General features: G+C 40.7%; 3 protein-coding genes across 4 annotated transcripts; all 3 read right to left on the reverse strand.

Annotated features, from left to right (window-relative positions):
• Positions 1–600: 600 nt before the first annotated feature.
• LOC133165357 (ras-related protein Rab-18-like) lies at positions 601–5,493 on the reverse strand. Its single transcript, XM_061294941.1, has 7 exons — positions 5,283–5,493; positions 4,930–4,985; positions 4,772–4,833; positions 4,354–4,426; positions 4,074–4,192; positions 3,857–3,923; positions 601–1,760 (listed from the first exon to the last, which is right to left on the reverse strand). The coding sequence occupies exons 1-7, from the start codon at positions 5,348–5,350 to the stop codon at positions 1,588–1,590; spliced, it is 618 nt and encodes a 205-aa protein (XP_061150925.1). The 5' UTR covers positions 5,351–5,493; the 3' UTR covers positions 601–1,587.
• A 45-nt stretch (positions 5,494–5,538) lies between these two features.
• LOC133165354 (ATP-dependent zinc metalloprotease YME1L1-like) lies at positions 5,539–10,707 on the reverse strand. The gene is made up of 18 exons (XM_061294934.1): positions 10,549–10,707; positions 9,807–9,938; positions 9,537–9,717; positions 9,268–9,360; positions 9,020–9,129; positions 8,709–8,859; positions 8,544–8,627; positions 8,199–8,372; positions 7,939–8,091; positions 7,704–7,836; positions 7,513–7,575; positions 7,334–7,446; positions 7,089–7,244; positions 6,837–6,988; positions 6,621–6,747; positions 6,471–6,544; positions 6,291–6,377; positions 5,539–6,199 (listed from the first exon to the last, which is right to left on the reverse strand). The coding sequence occupies exons 1-18, from the start codon at positions 10,579–10,581 to the stop codon at positions 6,056–6,058; spliced, it is 2,160 nt and encodes a 719-aa protein (XP_061150918.1). The 5' UTR covers positions 10,582–10,707; the 3' UTR covers positions 5,539–6,055.
• Positions 10,708–11,031: 324 nt separating this feature from the next.
• Positions 11,032–20,214, reverse strand: LOC133165355 (acyl-CoA-binding domain-containing protein 5-like). 2 transcript variants are annotated; one of them, XM_061294935.1, is made up of 14 exons: positions 20,078–20,214; positions 19,770–19,878; positions 19,372–19,495; positions 16,875–16,947; positions 16,410–16,548; positions 16,277–16,309; positions 15,899–16,012; positions 15,581–15,763; positions 14,059–14,141; positions 13,454–13,607; positions 12,880–13,079; positions 11,556–11,606; positions 11,367–11,482; positions 11,032–11,284 (listed from the first exon to the last, which is right to left on the reverse strand). In XM_061294935.1, the coding sequence occupies exons 1-14, from the start codon at positions 20,078–20,080 to the stop codon at positions 11,272–11,274; spliced, it is 1,395 nt and encodes a 464-aa protein (XP_061150919.1). In that variant the 5' UTR covers positions 20,081–20,214; the 3' UTR covers positions 11,032–11,271. The 2 variants fall into 2 exon arrangements, with proteins under 2 accessions (XP_061150919.1, XP_061150921.1); XM_061294937.1 differs by lacking the exon at positions 11,032–11,284 and having other exon boundaries at positions 11,363–11,482.
• Between the last annotated feature and the right edge of the window lie 61 nt (positions 20,215–20,275).

Below are 20,275 nucleotides of genomic sequence, written 5' to 3' on the forward strand. Positions count from 1 at the left end.
ACGTTGAAATTGTTTTTAACTGTCTGGCAAAAATATGGAAAGAATGCTCGGCTTTCTGAGTGATTGTTTTAAGCACAACTTTGGCAACCTGAGTGATTGTTTTAAGCACAACTTCGGCAACCTGTTTGCAGAGTTCCTCCACCACTGCTGGAAAGAAAATAAGTGTTTTCCTCACACTTGACAAAAAGATGCATTCTTAGTTTGTCTCACAAGAACGAGCCCTTCACTTGTAATTTACAAACAGATACAACAACTCCCTAGATAGACACCACAAGCCGCAAAGGGTGATGAGGAGGAAAATAAATGCCTGGTACACTGCGTGTGCCTTGAGTGGAGCATCCTGTTCCGTATGAGCACATCCCGACACCAAACATAAGCTTGTAATCACACATAAACGGCTGCAGTTATTTGACTAAAGATCATTAGCAGGATCTTTCCACTCACGACCTACTTTGAGATTTTTTAATTTTTTTAACATTTTGTACTGAGAATATTTGCAGACTCGCATATTCTCATCACTTCATCAACTGAGTTGCCAATGAAAAGGCACCTCGTCATTATGTGGGCCTTGAGAGCAAATGGAAACTGCATGACAAATCATAGTTTAGAATGACTGCACCCCAAGTGTCATTTTATTTCTGTTTGAAACAGGACAAATTTGACAACACTGGAAACAGAGAACGTCATTCGTTGTTAAGGCAAGATTCATTGCGACATTCTGCATTGCAAAATTCAATTGATACAGAATGTAAAACATTTGCAGAAAGTCACTAAGATAAACGGAGAGGGAAGGTGGCATGGAAAGAAGTTGACAAATAAGGACAGTACAACAAATCGGTATGCTGCAGAAGAGAAAACGCTTGGGAATGATCTTCCATCATGTCTGAAACCATCACCTTGAAGACTAAATATGGACCACATTACACACAAACAAAATAAAACGATAAATGGTGAACAGGACTGGATGATGACTAAGAAAACATGATGTTAAATAACTTTCTTGTATTACGAGGTCTATACAGCACAAATGGGGAGATAGTTCCACAACTTTTAATGAGACTATAATGATCAACTAGTTTTGAGGATTCTGCACTCTACATAGGAGTGTATCAATACATTCTGATTGCAAATATTTCATGAATAAGGCCATATAATGACATTAACTGTGTTAATAAAAAAAAAAGTGGCTGTACTGTATCCACAGTGTTTTTGGAAAAGATGAAAGCTTTTCATAGCCAGAGGTTAAATGAAGGTTATCCACCCCCCATATAAAATGTTGCTTGATACATAGGGGATGGTCAGGATTGGTTCATATTATCAGCTTCACTCTCACATTCTCTGTTGTAAAGTGACATCATGCGTGTTGAACCCAAGCACACACAAAAGTCAAACTCTGTCTTACGAGGCCAAAAGATTTTTTTTTTTTTTTTTTTAAACTAGATCCATTCATTGAAACAGAAAGAAGTGTCATGTGCAAAGAGTCCTCCCCTGCCCGATCTCTCTTACCAACTCACAACTCATGTCCTTCCTGGTTCCGGACTAAGGTCATTTCTATCAAGCTTTTATTTTTGCTTGTTTTGTCCACTTTCAAGGTATGGAGCAGTATGCCCCGCATGCCCTGCCACCGCCTTGCTCTTGATTACCCAGTTGCAGTGTCTGGCCCTGGCTTTCGCTCTCCCAAAGGCCCGGAGTTTGGAGGATCTTCTCTACAAGCTCCTCAAAGGCACACTGTACGCCGTCTTTGGTCTTTGCACTTGCCTCTGGGGAAAAAAAAAGGAAAAAGGTTTCCATCAAACAAAAACAAGAAAATCTCCACAAGGCTTTCATTCATAAAAAATCAGGGAAACTATTCCTTATATTGCGTCGTTTACTTGTATGTCTATCGTGTAATATGTAGAGATGCACCGATCCGATATCTGGATCGGATATCGGCCCCGATATCAACAAAATAGATGGATCGGGTATCGGAAAATGCAGCCGATCTGTGAGCCGATCCTTTCCTTAATCTATTGGGACGCGGGCTACGTCATACGTCAGCAGCACGTGTGCCGCGGGACGCGGGCTACGTCATACGTCAGGAGCACGTGTGCCGCATGCCACGAGAGTTTTCTAAACAAACGCAAACATGGAGCGAACGAAAGAGTCAGTTGTGTGGAGGTACTTTGAACACGCCAACTAGCTCGACGGCAGTTTGTGATGTCTGCAAAGCCAATGTTGCCAGGGGTGGTAGTAGTACTGCCAGTTATAGTACTACCAATTTAATTAAGCATCTCCAGAAACACCACACAGCGGAGCACCAGGAGTTCCAGCAGTTGAGCAGATCAAAGGGAGCGGGAGGTGGACCTACACAGCAGTTAACGTTAGCAGATGCACTGCAAAGACGGGAGAAATTCCCAGGCAATAGCGCAAAAGCTATGAGAATTACTGAGAAAGTGCTGGAATTCATGGTTTTGGATGGACAACCGATGAGTGTTGTTGAAAACGAGGGCTTCCGACGTTTACTTGAGCACCTGGAGCCACGGTACAATTTGCCATCGCGCAAGTATTTTTCTGAGACCGCACTGTCAGAAATGTATGAGAAAGTGTGCGAACACTTGTCAAGAAAAGAATTAAGAGATGTAGATGCCATGAGCTTCACAACTATGTACAGACATGTTTACATTGCTTGATCATTGTATTTGACCAAGTCACTTGTTTATTTTCCTGTCCCGATGCTATATTATATTTTTAATTCCACTCTGCACTTTCAATATTTAGAAATAATTTTGAATGTTTTTTTTTGTGTTCGACTAAGCAGAGCTTGTTTTCAGGGAGCACTTCTCATTGCTGCTTAAATGAGCATTTAGAGCAAAGAACTGTGTAGTCATGCCTGATGCCATTGCCTTTAGTCTTTTGACTCTTTTCTGTTCCACATGTAGAGGTATGTAGCTTATTAAGTCAACCATAATATCGGATCGGTATCGGGTATTGACCGATACGCAAAGACACGGCATCGGTATCGAAACTGAAAAAGTCGGATCGGTGCATCTCTAGTAATATGTCTTGTCACCGTGGGATAGGGAAAACGTAATTTCGATCTCTTTGTGTGTCTCGGCATGTGAAGCTGTTGACAATAAAGCAGACTTTGACTTTGACTTTTCAATGCGCAGCTTTTAATGATAATGACATTCAAGGTATTCTCCATGATGACTCAATTTAAGAAGCAAAAGACAAGCGGCGGGCTCACAGTGGATCGAATCGAACACATTGTTGCCTGGCTCAGCCCAAAGCAGTGCTTCTCAAATAGTGGGGCGCGCCCCCCTTGGGGGGCGCGGTGCTATTCCTGGGGGGGCGCGTGTGACCCTGGGGAACAGGCTTTTTTTTGGCAGTACTAGAATAAAGTGTAATTGCGAATCTTCACAGCAGGGGGCAGTGGCGCTCTCATTGTTACTTCTGTGACGTTTGCGACAGTGCACCATTTTACGACTTACAAGACAAGTTAGGATAGTCACGGTGGGGAAGGGGGGGGCGCGAATAGTTTTCTTCTTGCTAGGGGGGGGCGTAACAGAAAATAATTGAGAAGCACTGGCCCAAAGCCACTCATTAATGTTGCTGCACTAAAATGGAAACTCCAAAGCACGTTTACCTAATTTTGCAAATGGGGTAAGCTTGGATAAGGGAATTAGAAATTTGGGAAAGCGTGCAGACATACATTTAAAGGAACAACATTTAAAGCCTATCTAGATGCTAATCATAATGCAAATAATCTGGAGCAGCTGCATCCAACCAAAAGACCAAAACAGCTAAATCAGGCCAGAAAGACAAATCAAAAGCATCACTTGCTAAGCTTTAACTGAACTCCAACGTGGAGACTTACCGATGAAAAGCATCGAGTGTTTTCTCGCAAACTTTAGGCCTTCATTTCTGTCCACTTCGTGGTCATCCTAGAAACCAAAATCATGAAATTCACACTATTTCCACCATTTCACATAAACAGAAGCACAGTGGACGTTGCGGTGAAATATCCTAAATAAACATGCTTTCAAATTTATAAAAATTGTCCTAACTGCGAAGCAAATCTTTTCCAGACTCACCTGATCAATCTTGTTGCCAACAAGCATTTTTACAATATCATTGCGAGTGGTGTAGGTTTCCAATTCATTCAACCAGTTTTCCAGCTTTGTGAAGGTGTCACGCTTTGTAACATCATATACTGTCAACCCAAAAGAAATAATGAGTAGAAACAGAACATTATGCAAGAAATCATATAGAATCAAATGACAGTATTCCTGTGATGCTAAAAACATTCTGCATAAAACGCAAAAAATGTCAAATATGGCACACTACTAATGTGCTTTAAAAAAAATTACTTACCAAGTATAACTCCCTGGGCACCGCGATAGTAGCTGGGTGTTAGCGTACGAAACCTTTCTTGTCCAGCTGTGTCCTATACGAAGACGACAATATAAGAAATGTTGGGGGGGGAAATATCTGTGAAAAGTTGAATCCACGAGTGCTATGTAGGGGTAGAAGTGTTTTTATGGTTGCCATATTTGAATGGATATCTAAATGCAAGAGAACCGTTTGCACAGTAAAATAATAATAATTAAAAAAAAATGTGGATTGTTTTTGTTCGCTTCAAACTATTTGTTGTTGAACGGTTCTTTTACATATGCATTTTATGTACTGTTCTATGCAACGTCGCAACCCAGTGGACAGATATTGTATTGCACATGTTTTTCATGAGCCCACATTCATATAAAACACATAACATAATGATGACCAGTCTTACCCATATGGCGAGTTTTGCTTTGTTTCCATCGATTGATAATGTTTTCACTTTGAAATCCACACCTTAGTCGGCGTGCAAGAGAAAGGTAACAAGAGGGTTTTAGACAATTAAGAAATGTTAAGTTAAAAAACATGGAAAACTTGGGGTATGAAATGTACCTATTGTCGCTGACTGCTCTGGGTCAAATGTGTCTTCTGTGAATCTCAGGAGAAGGCTGTCGGGAAAAGAGATGCAGTTAGCAAAATGAACTAAAGCCTTTAAACGTTTTATGTAACAGTCGACACCGGGGGCGAGCAGCATCAGCTAAAATCAACACGCAGTGAAAAGTTGGCAATACATTTTGATGTTATTGCAAGCAAACAACACTCCTGAAAAAAAGAAATGAATTTGGAAAAAATATAATACCATTACGTGATTCACGAAAAGTACCGCAGGGCAACACAGTGCTAAGAAACTGATGTCAACACACTTCACAAGCTAAGCTAGCATGCTAGCTCGGGACAAAACATACCTAGACTTCCCCACTCCACTTTCGCCTATTATCAGCAGTTTCAGAGTTGTCAGTACGTCTTCATCCATATTCAGATGTAACGCAAGTTCGTCAGGCGATTCGCTTCCCTTGAGAAAACAATGTACAGTAAGCTTGTTTTTTGTTTAGTAATTCCCTTGCAGCTTTTGACAACTTCCGCCCAACGTGTACACCTGACGTCATGGATAACGTTGGTCACGTGTAAATGTCGTTACGTTCCTAAAATACTCTTGCCATGTCAAAACTGAGATTTTATTTAGTCAAATGCATAGAACACTACACATGAAAGATAGCAAACTCACGTTTGCTTGCGTTTTGCACTCAAGTAAAAGCAATAGAGGACAAACCCAAATTGGTAACAGACATACAGTCCAAGTGAAGAATTAGACGGATTAGCTCCAAATGCTTAACTCACATGCATCTGAATCTGAATAATTCCCAACCCATAATTTACAAACCAGCATCTTTTTTTTATGATTATGATAAATATTTACATTCATTTACTGAGTGGCCTGAGCGAGCGACATTTACAATCTAAATAAATACACAATATTTATTGATTATTCTGCCACCATGATGACTGATATTCATTATGTTAATGCACATGTTTACCTTTACAACACTTGGGGTTAAGTAAATTTAGCACTACCATTTTCTAACGCATATAGATTTACAGCTCTTTCCCACAAGCCCCGGAGTCCTTAGAAAATCCCAAACCAGACCCCCCTGCATTTGTTGTGTTTCACTGGCTGATTTCATCTGGTGTTCAGGGTCTTTCCCTCCAAGACCAGTTGGATCTCTTTGGCATCCAATGTCTCGTACAGGAGCAGCGCATCAGCAAGGTTCTTGTGCTCTTTGGCGTGAGATTTCAGGAGGGCTTTGGCTCGCTCGTAAGACTCCTAGTTAAAAAAAAAAAAAAAAAGACAATGTCATTTTAGAAAGAATCAAAGGACTTGTTCTAATCAGCTGTCTTAAAACAGTAGTACAGACCCTCAGCAAAACTCTGATTTCATGCTCCACAGCTGCTTGAGTCTCTGGACTTTGCTCTGTCATGCTCTTATAGGTCATCACACCTAACTAATACAAAAAAGGCCAAATGAAAACACATAAACCCATCACAAATAAACAAAACCGTCCTAACGTTTGGATGTTTCTGTCATATCAGCTCACCTTTTCACACATGCCAAATCTTGTCACCATCATCTTAGCAATCTTGGTCGCGCTATCAAAGTCACTTGATGCTCCTAGAGAAGAAACCCAATCACTTTCTGTATCCAAGCTTCATCAACCTGTGTGAGTTTGAGCACTTTGGATTCCAACCTGTTGTTATGTACTCATGACCAAATATGATCTCCTCAGCGACTCGACCTCCCATGCTGACATCCATCTGAGCCAGCAACTGAGAGCGTGTCTCATTCCAGCGATCATTCTCTGGCAGCATTGACACCTACAAAAATGACAGTGAGGCAATTTATTTTTTTTTTTCTGGCAGAGTGTATATATACGTTGAAGCAGACAAGTGTTTGGTTTACTGACGTGTCCAAGACTGGGTCCCCTTGGCATGATAGTGGCTTTGTTAATGGGCATGGCGTCTTTGGTGTAATAAGCTACAATAGCATGGCCAGATTCATGGTATGCGGTGATGATCTTGTTCTTCTTGTCAATTTCCGCACTCCTCCTTTCAGGGCCTGGAAGGATAAAAATGTAAGGAAATGAAGAGAAATAATCAAAGGTGAGAATTGTTACATTGTAAGAAGCTATGTGGCGGCCTTAAATAATGGGACTCACCCATGAGGATTTTGTCCTTGGCAAACTCCAGCTCCTTCAAGGTGACCATGTCTTTACCATCTACTGCAGCCTTCAGTGCAGCCTGGTTTACCAGATTTTCCAAGTCAGCGCCAGAGAATCCCACAGTCCCCCTTGCAATAATCTTTGCCTCAATGGCTGCAAGACAATTACATTGGTTGATCTACACAAACATTCACAATATGTTAAATTCATAATACAAAGATGCGCTGATGTTCATGTCACACCTGGATCCACTTTAATCTTTCTGAGGTACCAATTGAGAATCTCTGTTCGTCCTTTCACATCTGGTTTGGGGACAGTCACCTGCATGTCAAATCGCCCCGGGCGGATGAGGGCGCTAAAGAAGACCATCAACAGGTTACATAAGGGTGCCTTTTTGTGTGTGTACTGAAAGTAAACGTACTTATCTAAAGCCTCTGGGAAGTTGGTGGCTCCGATAATGATAACACCTTCATTTGGTTTGAACCTTCAACATAAGAACGCAATATTTAATGAAAATGTCCTTATAATTAGGTCACCGCGGTGATAAAAACGTGATTTTAATGCTTTTTCGTAAATTTAACATCCGTCAAATTAAACAATTCAAGTGTTTACCCATCCATCTCAGCAAGCAGTTGATTGATGGTCTGTCTGGAATAAGGATGCATGGGAGACTCAATCCTTTTTCCACCCACGCTGTCCAATTCGTCAATAAAGATAACGCATGGAGCGTTAGCTTTAGCTTCCCCTGGACAAAACCAACAAGAAGAGTTGAGCATTCAGTGTGAGTTGTGTTTTTTCAAGCACTTAAAAGTGGAATTTAATTGACAATTGGTGAGAACAGATATACGGAAAAGATTCCTGATGCGGCTGGCCCCAACTCCAACAAACATTTCATCAAACTCTGAGCCAGAGGCATAGTAGAACGGAACATCTGCTTCTCCAGCAACCGCTCTGGCCAGTAAAGTCTTTCCGGTCCCTGGTGGGCCAATCAGGAGAACACCTTAAGAGTTTTGTGGAAAAATGGAGTAAGAAAAACAGGAAAATACATAAATCAAACCTAAGGACCTCATTCAATGACTGAAGACACTATTATTAATTTTGTCTGACCTTTAGGCAATTTCCCCCCCAGGGTTGTGAACTTCTGGGGGTTCTTCAGAAACTCTACCACTTCCTGCAGCTCATTTTTTGCTTCCTCCACGCCTTTGACGTGCTCAAATGTTACATTTTTCAGTTGGACAGGATCCACTGAGGAGTCCAGGCCTGTTGTGGTTCGGAACCGCACTGTGAAAAATGGTAAATTCGAAATCACACTGCACGACAATTTTCTTTCAGTTCACTTCAAGGATATTTTTAGAGTTCATGTTGCATCATAACTACAGTTGTAGTGGAACGTGAATTTTTTTTTTTCTTTAGGTAAAAAAAAAGAGTTTAAAAGTGATAGGGTCGTCTTACCTGATATGAAGGGAATCTTTGAGATGCCATAGAGCCCAACAAGAAGCAACACCAACAAGATGAGCCGATTCCTTCTGAGGGAGTCTAAAATTTGGATGCATAAAGTCATCTTTTTCCAGTGTTTCTGCAGCACTGCTAGTATGTAATAAATTGGTTGTTACTTACCTTGTGTGCGTTGCGTCAGCGTTTGGGCTTTCAGAAACCCCTCAGCGAAGCCTCTTTTAAAAGCATCCTGCTGTCCATCGGGTATGTTCCCGCTCTTTGTTAGACTTTCAAGACTTTCCACATCGATCCTCTTGTCTCGTGTCAGGAAGCCCTATCAGAATGAGATATTGACAACTAAATAATAATAAAAAATATAGGCCTGCTGAATTTCAAGCGCTTAGTGTAAAATGCAAGGTAAACACGAGTGACAAGCAACAAACATTTACAATTACAGTTGAAACATCATGCCCAAGACCTAAGTAGCAGTTCACCTTCATGAAAGATGGAGGGAACCCTTCAGATTCCACAGGGCGTTCAATAGCTGACTGCAGTCTTTTGGTTTTGCTCCTTAATGTTTTAAAGCCTCTGTGCTGGATCCACACTTTGCAAATAAAAACACAACAGTTAAAGCTTTCTGGGTGTGTGTTAACAGATCACATTGTGCCATTTGTGTACAACATCCTGAGTCATTCAGTGCCATTGACGGCTATAGAAGTAAAAGGTCCATTATTTGTGTCACCTGAACTGTGTTGCAGTTCTGCGCAGACTAACTGAAGAGGAGAGGGTCTCTGCCTGGAATAAACCGGAGTTGGCATTCGAAGACGAGAAAACCCTAGAAACAAGGACATGTGGTAATTATAGTAGTAACAGACATTATACTTTAAGTTTAACACAGTGTTTCTGTGACCTTATGGAAAAGAGGGTAAGAGATAAAAATAGAATAATGTTCTTATTCGGGGGAACAGAACAGTGGTAGATCAAGTAAAACCAGAAGCTACCATAACTCACCATGCTTGTTGACAAAAAAAGAGTGGGTGGAAAGGTGGGATGTTCGCCAGTTTGTACGATTACCCACTACAGGGGCTTGTGCTTCCTGTAAATTTGAGTGTGGTAACAGCCTAATCGCCAACTCATTCAACTGCTGTGTTCCCAGGTTAGACAGACCAAGGTCTCGTAGGTTCCACAGGGGCTGCACACAGACGTTTTATCATAAATTTAATATTGCAGTTAGTATCAGTGTCCGGCCAAAAGTGCATGATTGGCAATCAGACTAATAACCTCAGAGTAATGTAGATCTGACTGACAGGCCTGTTCATTTAATATTGTTGATTTGGTGATGGTGCTGCTGGATCCAACTGAGCTTTCCAGAGAGTTGAGAACGTTGAGGAGGTGACTCAGGGGAACAGTCACCTGCCATTTCAAAAGAAGAAAGTTTACATTTGACCATTAAAGTTAATATTGCATTTGTGGAATGTGAATCAAATTTCAAAATCCACCCATGGCCGTCACATGACCAAACAGGTGAGCCATGACTGGTCAATTCCTGAGCTTGTTGATCGATGTCCATTGGTCAAAGTATGGAAAGTCGTTCAAATGTGATATCTATGTGATATCTTTACGTTCATGTAGTGTCAAAATCATTACTACTAGTAGTGTTCTTATTGTTCTATTAGTGCGTCGAACTGTTGAGAGTGGACAAAGGGCGCACTAGTGCATGGACGCGATCACCTTAAAAATACATCCATGCTCAAACGACTTTGGAGAGTCAAACGTGCTTGCGCAATTCAGTAGCCCATCTGTCTCCTCTCACTAAACCGCACGATCACGTACGTCACGTAAACTTGCACATTTTAGGAAAAGAATAAGGTGTTATAAATGAGGAAAAACAATAAAGGCAGGTACGTCGTACACACATTGAAAGCTACGGTTAAGGTTGGCTAGCTACAGGATCAACACTTAGGTTAGAAAGTAAAAAACACTGGTATTGTTAGCTCTCGATAATCTTCTAGTGTTTTCTTACCTGTGGCTGAACAGCCGTTGACAAAGAAAGCATTTTAAGCCAACAGCGACGGTGAAACCATACAAATGACTTGGCTTCACACGTATTTGTCCGCGGCTGTCAGCTAGCATCGAGATCCGGATGTGACGTCTGTTTTTTTTTTTTTTTCTGTAACCTTGTTTTGTTTTCCGGATAGATGACGTCACCGACAACCATTCATTCACATTCACACCCAAGACACCCAAGTCTAAAACTTCACCTAGCATGTCGTATTTAGACCGCAACAGAGCGCACTGCAAACACAGGGAGAATATTCAAACTCCATAAAAGCCCCTACAGGCCTGAGTGAATATTGTTCAAACCTACCTGTTCTTGCAGTGATGAGCTCTTAATTGTAGCTTTAACGAATTGTGCAGTATGGTCCTTAGGTGTTTTACAGAAGTAAAAGAACTATTACGTTTCAACAGTCTCTGTTTTTTTATTGTAATTCTAATGAGGCATCTATAATTGTTGATTTTTTTATTGTTCATTTGACAAAAAAAGAGAATAATAAATAACATGGTCTGTTGTACTAAAATTAAGTGATGAATCACCAAGCTCTGACAAAATGTTCAAATCTTGCCATTTTCATCATGTTCATGTGTCATTTCTAGCCAAAGTTCCTCCATGATGTTTTTTCTATTAGGTAAACAAGAGTGGAACTATTACACCCAGGGATTATAATATTTAAATATGAGGATAAACTCAAGTGATTCTCCTGGAACAAAAAAAAAACACTCTTTTACAATGTTGCCAAGTAAAAACTAAAGATCAAGGAAAACATACTGTAGCTTGCTTACCGTCTCTTTCGTCGTGAATATAGCTGGAGCAAACCATATGCAATAGCAGGCCAAAGTGCTGTCATCACCATTGTAATTGGAGAATACTCAAATGGCCACCAAGATGGTGTCAAAAACTGTGGAGAAGTTATAACATAAACTGACAATCTTTTATTTAAACACTCAGATAGAAATACTGTATGTTAATACCTTTCGTGCTATAGGTAGAGCATCTGCACACCTTGCTAACGATGATCTTGACTTGAAATGATAAAATACAGAACAACACTATTACCATAACCCAGGGGTGTCAAACTCATTTTTCTCGCGGGCCGTATTGCAGTCATACCTTTTTTCGGAGGGCCATTATGACTGTCAACCCGAATAAATGTATGAGCACCTCATATTATATACAGTAAAAGCTACAAAACAAACAACTTGTTTTCAAATCAGGTGAGTAAAAACTAGGGGTGTAACGATTCATCGATACACATAGATTAATCGATATAATGCTCTACGATTTATTGGCATCAATGCTAAACGTAAACATCGATTTATATCGCCGTGTTTGACTTCGGACATTAGACGCGACTTTATTTTGAAATCCAGTTCATTGTTGCTTGCTTCCTCTTTCCGGGAGCATGCGCGGCGTTGTTGTGTTGTGAGCAGAGCAGGCACGTGAAAGGGGAGTCGACAACTAGTACGCGGCTCCAGGGCTGGTGCTATGGTTAGTGTCCAAAAAGACGAGGAAATTTGCTCCCCTTTAGGCTTCAAGTCATTCGTTTGGAAGCACTTTGGATTCCAAAGAAAAGATGGCTCAACGGACAAGACACGTGCAGTTTGTAAATCCTGCCATGCAGTGATCAAATATTCAGGGACCACAAATCTCGCCGCACATTTAAAGAAAAAACACGACATCAAAATTCAGTGTTAAAGTAAGCACTTTGTATACTACAATACTCTTGTAATTTCCTAAATAAAGAGTTTGCAGTACCTTGTTGATTTTGCGTATGAATTGTTATAAATCAGGATATTGTTCTATATGTTTTATTTTAAAAAATATATACATCGATCGTAGAGCACTATATCGTGATATATCGTGAATGAATCCCAGCAGGCTTTAAGATATCGGCAAATATCGTATCGTAGTTCTTTGTATCGATATTATATTGTATCGTGACAAAACTCGCGATTTACACCTCTAGTAAAAACTGGTCAAATATTTTTTTAAAAAGATATTAAAAGTGAAGACAATTTGCAATTCTAGTAATGACACACAAATTTGATGCGCAATTTGTCTTTGCGGGCCACATAAAATGATGTGATGGCCGTATCTGGCGTAATGGGACGTCGAACGCTTCGCTTGATTTCATTTGTGTGGCGGGCTCCATCTAGTGTTGAAACTGAGAAGTGCAACAGAGTTGAGCTCAAGCTTCTTGTGCTATATCCAATTATGTTTTCAGAATTTGCTGCGGGCCAATAAAAACTGGGACCCGCGGGCCGTAGTTTGGACACCCCTGACCTAGAGTTTTACCTGCTCTACGGTGAGTTCTTCTAAAGTGTGCAGCCTATGTAGCACATCAGTCATGTCATCCTGCAATCTCAAAAGAGCTGTAAATATTTGCTCATTGACGTTCCCCCGAGAAGTTGTGCTGGGGCGTGTGCAGTGTGACGCATTGTCACTGGTAGGCAACCATAGTTGAGAGCTGCAGGCGGTCTTTGGTGACTGAGAATCTGAAAGATAACCCGCAAAGTCACAGTATAAGACAGTGCTTCTCAATTATTTTCTGTTACGCCCCCCCCTAGCAAGAAGAAATCTATTCGCGCCCCCCCACCCCACCGTGACTATCCTAACTTGTCTTGTAAGTCGTAAAATGTTGCACTGTCGCAAACGTGACAGAAGTAACAATGAGAGCGCCACTGCCCCCTGCTGTAGTAAACGCGCAATTACACTTTATTCTAGTACTGCCAAAAAAAAAGCCTGTTCCCCAGGGTCACACGCGCCCCACTATTTGAGAAGCACTGGTATAAGATAAAATGTCCTGCTTACACCTTGTAACTCAATTTATATTTAGGTGGAGATGTGCTACAGTTATTGCTTTATTTACCTCTAAGAAATGTGTGAGTCTCTTTACTGTAAGAATCAACTCGGAGTAAGTAGTCTTCTTCTTTAAGGTCGGAGGAGCTCTCAAACCAAAGATCTTGCTCCTTTTCCAAAGCAGATGTTGCTCCACCTGACCGGATTTGTGATGTGGACAGAATCTTGTTGGAGAAACATGACGTAATATCAACTCAACTCAGTTTGGTTTGTAGACGGCTTAAAGAAAATAATGCAAATTCAGAACTGCACACGAATAGAATATAAAACAATTGAATATATTCAAATTCAGAAACATCAGCCGCATCCACATGCACCACTTAATCTCAACAGGGTAAACAAAATTAAAATCTCAAAAATGTGTTAAAAGACAATGAATAAAGTATTTTGTAAATCATTGTGTGGAAGTTTTAGTTTATCTAGACTCACATTTAACTGAATATAATGTTTGCTATGTGTTACAATTATCTATGACCTGGTGGAGGATTTTTTTGGAAGAAACGTGAAGAAACTGTTTCATAGCCGCAGGGAACTTTCTCAACTCATTTCCAGAGCAAAAACAAAATATGCAAATGTTCCACATGGTGGAACGTAATCCTTTAATGCGGAACAAACCTTCTCCATGGCTGGATGATCCATTGAATCACAAAATTCCTCATCATCAGAGTCTGCCAAGTGGTAGTTCTTCTTAACAGCATCTTTGTGGTTGGAAAAAAAAAACTAAGATATTGTAATATCCAAATATGATGAAATGCTCTACAATATTGTAATACCGTTTTTTTCCGTGTATAGTGCGCAAAATTTAACTAATTTATTGTCCTAAAATCTGGGGTGCGCATTATACATGGGTACAAAAAAAAAAAAAAAAACATTTTTCTTTTTTAATTTTTTTTTTTTTTTTTTTTTTTTTTTAAGTCTCAATGATCGTCACACACGCAGGGAGGCAATGGGTCCCATTTTTATAGTCTTTGGTATGGTCTTAACTAGGCTGGATGTAATTTTTTTTGTTGGCGTTGATTTCTCCGACTGCCCGTAAACGCACCACCGCGCTTCTTGCGCGCACGGGACAGCAAACGAGCAGGTGATCGAGCAAGCGTCTGATACGAGAGCATTGCGGTCGCATGGAGCGTGTTTGAAGTGAACAGCAGAGAAGAAAGGCAAAGTGTTGTGAAATAAAATGCACAGAACGGATGCGCAAGACACGTCAGCTATATAAAGAGCGAGAGTTGTTTTCTTCCTATTAGTTTCAATTCACAGTTTAATTAGCAGTTTCAATCAGCAAATAACAAAATGCGTATTACAGGTAATATTTTATTTCACAACACTTTGCCTTGTTCCTTTGGTCTCTGCTGTTCATCCTAAAACACAAAGGCGCTCTTTAAGCAATGCGACAGTGAGCGCCCGGCGCGCTGCGGTTGCGCGACCGCACCAAATTAAGCTCCCTGCGCAGTGCGCACTGAGGTCCACTTAAATTTTAGAAAGTACATCAGGACTTTAAAAATATCTTCTAAATTTCAGCGACGGCTCTGTCACAATAATCGACCAGCCCGGTGCAGTTGGGCGGTCGGCGGCGCGCTACGGTTGAGCGTTCTCTCTCTCGCTCTCTCTCGCTCTCGCACACACGCAAACCGGATAACATACGGAGGCCGCCATTACAGATGCGCAGAACGGATGAGCAAGACACGTCAGCTATATAAAGAGCGAGAGTTCAGTTCTCTACCTAAATCCGTATTACAGGTAATATTTTATTTCACAACACTTTGCCTTGTTCCTTTCTTCTCTGCTGTTCACTTCAAACACGCTCCATGCGCACGGAGCGCGGTGGTGCGTTTACGGGCAGTCGGAGAAATCAACGCCAACAAAAAAAATTACATCCAGCCTAGTTAAGACCATACCAAAGACTATAAAAATGGGACCCATTGCCTCCCTGCGTGTGTGACGATCATTGGGACTTAAAAAAAAAAAAAAAAAAAAAAATTAAATTTTTTTTTAAAAAAAATTCATAAAAATTGGGTGCGTATTATACATGGGTACAAGCTTTTTTCCAGCATCAGCATGCCATTTTTAGGGGTGCGTACTATACATGGGGGCGCACTATACACGGAAAAAAACGGTAATTTGAAATGCACACTGTTACCAGTTTGTTGCTCATTATAGTTCATGTAGATGGGGCTGCACGTGCTTTGTTCTTTAGCGTAGGCCAGCTCTTCCTCCTCCACGTCACTATTGAGCGAGCTGTGGGTCAACGAGGACACGCTCGCTTCCACGCTGCTGCTCGACCTCCTCGTTGAACACCTCAGCCTGGGCTCAGGGCTCCACGCTGTAACGGGAGTGGAAAGAAAAGACAGGATGTTTTATAAACTACAAATCTGGCAATGCTGATGTCAATTACAATAGATTCATTTTCTATCTGCCTTGTCTTTGTTGATTATGTTGTCCTGCTCACTCATTTCACCTTTTGGGGGATATTGACCATCATCCTTGCATTTAACCCCCTCTGCTCCATTAAAACCCATGCCACGTTCTTCTTCTTGAAAGTTTTGTATATCGTCCCACAGATCTCCATAGCCTGTAAAGTGACAAAGAAAATTCTCTGATTAAATCTTTATCAAATTAAAAGAAGCACCAAAGTTTGTAACGATTATATAAAAATCTGTGTCAATGTCAGACAAAATATTGACTTTATGAAAGACAAATATATATAATATATTTGAACAAAACTAAATAAACAAGGGCCAGCAAGTGGAACAAGGATGTAAAATTACAAATCACATATGACGTTTGACTTTAAGCACCAGTTGATTATTTACTTTTCTTGATACTAAATACTTGCCTTCCAATGCAGGTTTCGTTGGACTGAGCAGCTCTATACGCAAGATAAAAGAAAGAAAGACTGTTAGTAAAGCTACCACTAGACAATTAAAAGAAGTATTTGCATCCTTCTAGCGCCTAATTACTTTATATACCTGCTTGCTTTGCAAAAGGCCTTGTGAAAGGTTCACTCTCATTGTCTTCACCTCCATCCTCCTCTTCTTCCAAGTAGAAGTTGCCAAGTTGTTGCACCAGGTCAGACACTTCATTTGAGACTGGCATTGTCTCTAAAATCTAACATAGAAGAGTTGGAATAATTTTAGTGAGTAGTAATTATTTTAAAGAGTAAATGAATACTTTACAGTATTTCATAACTATACTACACCACTGGCACCTGTAAGCTCTCAACATTCTACCATCTTGACCAGTCATGAGGAATTTTAAACTGAATTCATCATTTTACAGTCATGCATAGCATTCTACCATTCCAAGATTAGTTTTTGTTCAGAAAAACTCAATAGCTATAAATCTGACAAATGAAGCAAGTTTTGTTTTTTGTTTTTTTGTAAAACAGAACATCAATTGTTTTAATTGGTTATGAAAACAAAACAAAAAAATACCAGCTGGATGTTTTCAACATAAATCTTCATGGCTTCTTCTTTAGACATGTTTCCCAAAGAGCTCCATGCATTCCTGGCCAATAAAATAAATAAATAAATAAATAAATAAATAAATAAATAAATAAATAAATAAATAAATAAATAAATAAATAAATAAATAAATAAATAAATAAATAAATAAATAAATAAATAAATAAATAAATACCGTTTTTTTCCGTGTATAGTGCGCAAAATTTAACTAATTTATTGTCCTAAAATCTGGGGTGCGCATTATACATGGGTACAAAAAAAAATTTAATTTTTTTTTTTTTTTTTTTTTTTTTTTTTTTTTTTTTTTATTAAGTCCCAATGATCGTCACACACGCAGGGAGGCAATGGGTCCCATTTTTATAGTCTTTGGTATGGTCTTAACTAGGCTGGATGTAATTTTTTTTGTTGGCGTTGATTTCTCCGACTGCCCGTAAACGCACCACCGCGCTCCGTGCGCGCACGGGACAGCAAACGAGCAGGTGATCGAGCAAGCGTCTGATACGAGAGCATTGCGGTCGCATGGAGCGTGTTTGAAGTGAACAGCAGAGAAGAAAGGAACAAGGCAAAGTGTTGTGAAATAAAATGCACAGAACGGATGCGCAAGACACGTCAGCTATATAAAGAGCGAGAGTTGTTTTCTTCCTATTAGTTTCAATTCACAGTTTAATTAGCAGTTTCAATCAGCAAATAACAAAATGCGTATTACAGGTAATATTTTATTTCACAACACTTTGCCTTGTTCCTTTGGTCTCTGCTGTTCATCCTAAAACACAAAGGCGCTCTTTAAGCAATGCGACAGTGAGCGCCCGGCGCGCTGCGGTTGCGCGACCGCACCAAATTAAGCTCCCTGCGCAGTGCGCACTGAGGTCCACTTAAATTTTAGAAAGTACATCAGGACTTTAAAAATATCTTCTAAATTTCAGCGACGGCTCTGTCACAATAATCGACCAGCGCGGTGCAGTTGGGCGGTCGGCGGCGCGCTACGGTTGAGCGTTCTCTCTCGCGCTCTCTCTCTCGCTCTCTCTTGCTCTCGCACACACGCGCACACACGCACACGCGCACACACGCAAACCGGATATCATACGGAGGCCGCCATTACAGATGCGCAGAACGGATGCGCAAGACACGTCAGCTATATAAAGAGCGAGAGTTCAGTTCTCTACCTAAATCCGTATTACAGGTAATATTTTATTTCACAACACTTTGCCTTGTTCCTTTCTTCTCTGCTGTTCACTTCAAACACGCTCCATGCGACCGCAATGCTCTCGTATCAGACGCTTGCTCGATCACCTGCTCGTTTGCTGTCCCGTGCGCGCACGGAGCGCGGTGGTGCGTTTACGGGCAGTCGGAGAAATCAACGCCAACAAAAAAAATTATATCCAGCCTAGTTAAGACCATACCAAAGACTATAAAAATGGGACCCATTGCCTCCCTGCGTGTGTGACGATCATTGGGACTTAAAAAAAATAAAAATTAAAAAAAATCATAAAAATTGGGTGCGTATTATACATGGGTACAGGCTTTTTTCCAGCATCAGCATGCCATTTTTAGGGTGCGTATTATACATGGGGGCGCACTATACACGGAAAAAAACGGTAAATAAATAAACAAACTGTATAAGGCGGCTCAGTGGAGCACTGGTTACCATGTCCGCCTCACAGTTAGGAGGGTGCCGGTTCGATTCCACCTCTAACCCACCCTGTGTGGCGTTTGCATGTTCTCCCTGTGCCCACGTGGGTTTTCTCCGGGCACTCCGGTTTCCTCCCACATCCCAAAAACATGCTTGGTAGGCCAGTTGAGCACTCCGAATTGGCTCTAGGTGTGAGTGCGGATGGTTGTTCGTCTCTGTGTGCCCTGCGATCGGGTGACAACCGGTTCAGGGTGTCCCACGCCTACTGCGCGATGACTGCTGGGATGGGCTCCAGCATGCCCACGACCCCCGTGGGGACAAGCGGTACAGAAAACGCATGATGAATATAAATTAAAAAAAGTCAAAGTTAAAGTCCCAATGATCGTCACACACATCTGGGTGTGGTGAATTTGTCCAAGTTTTGATCCAACCCCTGGGGGAGAGGGGAGCAGTGAGCAGCAACGGTGCCGCACTCAGGAATCATTTGGTGATCAAACCCCCCAATTCCAACCCTTGATGCTAAGAGCCAAGCAGGGTGGCAATGAGTCCCATTTTTATAGTCTTTGGTATGACCCGGCTGGGATTTGAACCCACAACCTTTCAGTCTCAGGGTGGACACTCTACCACTAGGCCACTAGAGTGGTGACAAATCTCACCAAGGGGAGAGTAGTACATATAATATCTTTCTTACAGGCCATTGTGGCAGAAGGAAAAAGTAATGACAATTTTTCAGATTTTTGATCTCAAATTGAAAGCAAATTGATGCAAAATTAGCACAATAATATACAGTACATATTTGCCATGCAAATAGAAACGGCACTTTTTAAAACTGCTTACCATTTGTTTTTTTCATGTGACTCCCAGAAACCTGTTGGTCTGGTAAAGCTGCAAGGCCCCATGGTGGCTTGCTTGTAGTAACTATAAAACATCAGCATCATGTCATCCGACATCTGGAAAGGGCCTGAAGAAGATAAGTATAATTGTAAACATGAGTATTACAATCATTGTCCATTACAATATAGTATGTCTTCTGGAGGGGTTATTACACTTGACTGCTCCGTTAATCAGCTTGATGAACAGAAGGTGAGCCTAAAACTCTACATGTAGGTCAGCTTGAACTGATACTTTACACAGTAGCATGTCATTCTGTGTTGAACAAATTCAGCCAATTTAAAAAAAACGTAACGCCATAGTATCAATTCTTTACCATGATGAACAGAAAAAAAAGAGTGTACCTTCTTTCGGCAAGCTCCTGATCACTTTGACAGCAGCAGCGAATTTAGCCTGCAGGGTGTGTTGGTCCTCCTGTGCCATGGTGACAGCCGTCAACGCGAGAGTCCTCACCTTTCAACAATTAAATTATAATAAAGAAAATGTTAAAAACTAACTCCAATATGATATAACAGTGCTTTTCATTTGACAGTAATTGTAAATGCAAAATGATAACCAATCTAATTTAATAATAATAAATGGTTTGCGCGTTTTGTCGGGTTGTTGATAACAAATAAGCACATTGAAATATATGGGAATTGTTTTAACTCACCATTAAGTGTACTTCCCACTGAAAATAAGCAAAATGTTAAAAATGAATGTCGAGTCGGAAGAGCCAGGGCACGTACGGTATAATCAGTTTGGGATATGTAGTTTTTTTGTTTTTGTTTGTTTTTCAATCAGATGAGCTTTCCTCATTTCCCAGAATGCTTTGGGAATGGGGGATTTAAACCGTATTCATTTGTGGGAA

The sequence above is a fragment of the Syngnathus typhle genome, linkage group LG13, assembly GCF_033458585.1.
Source record: "Syngnathus typhle isolate RoL2023-S1 ecotype Sweden linkage group LG13, RoL_Styp_1.0, whole genome shotgun sequence".
NCBI lineage: Eukaryota > Metazoa > Chordata > Actinopteri > Syngnathiformes > Syngnathidae > Syngnathus > Syngnathus typhle.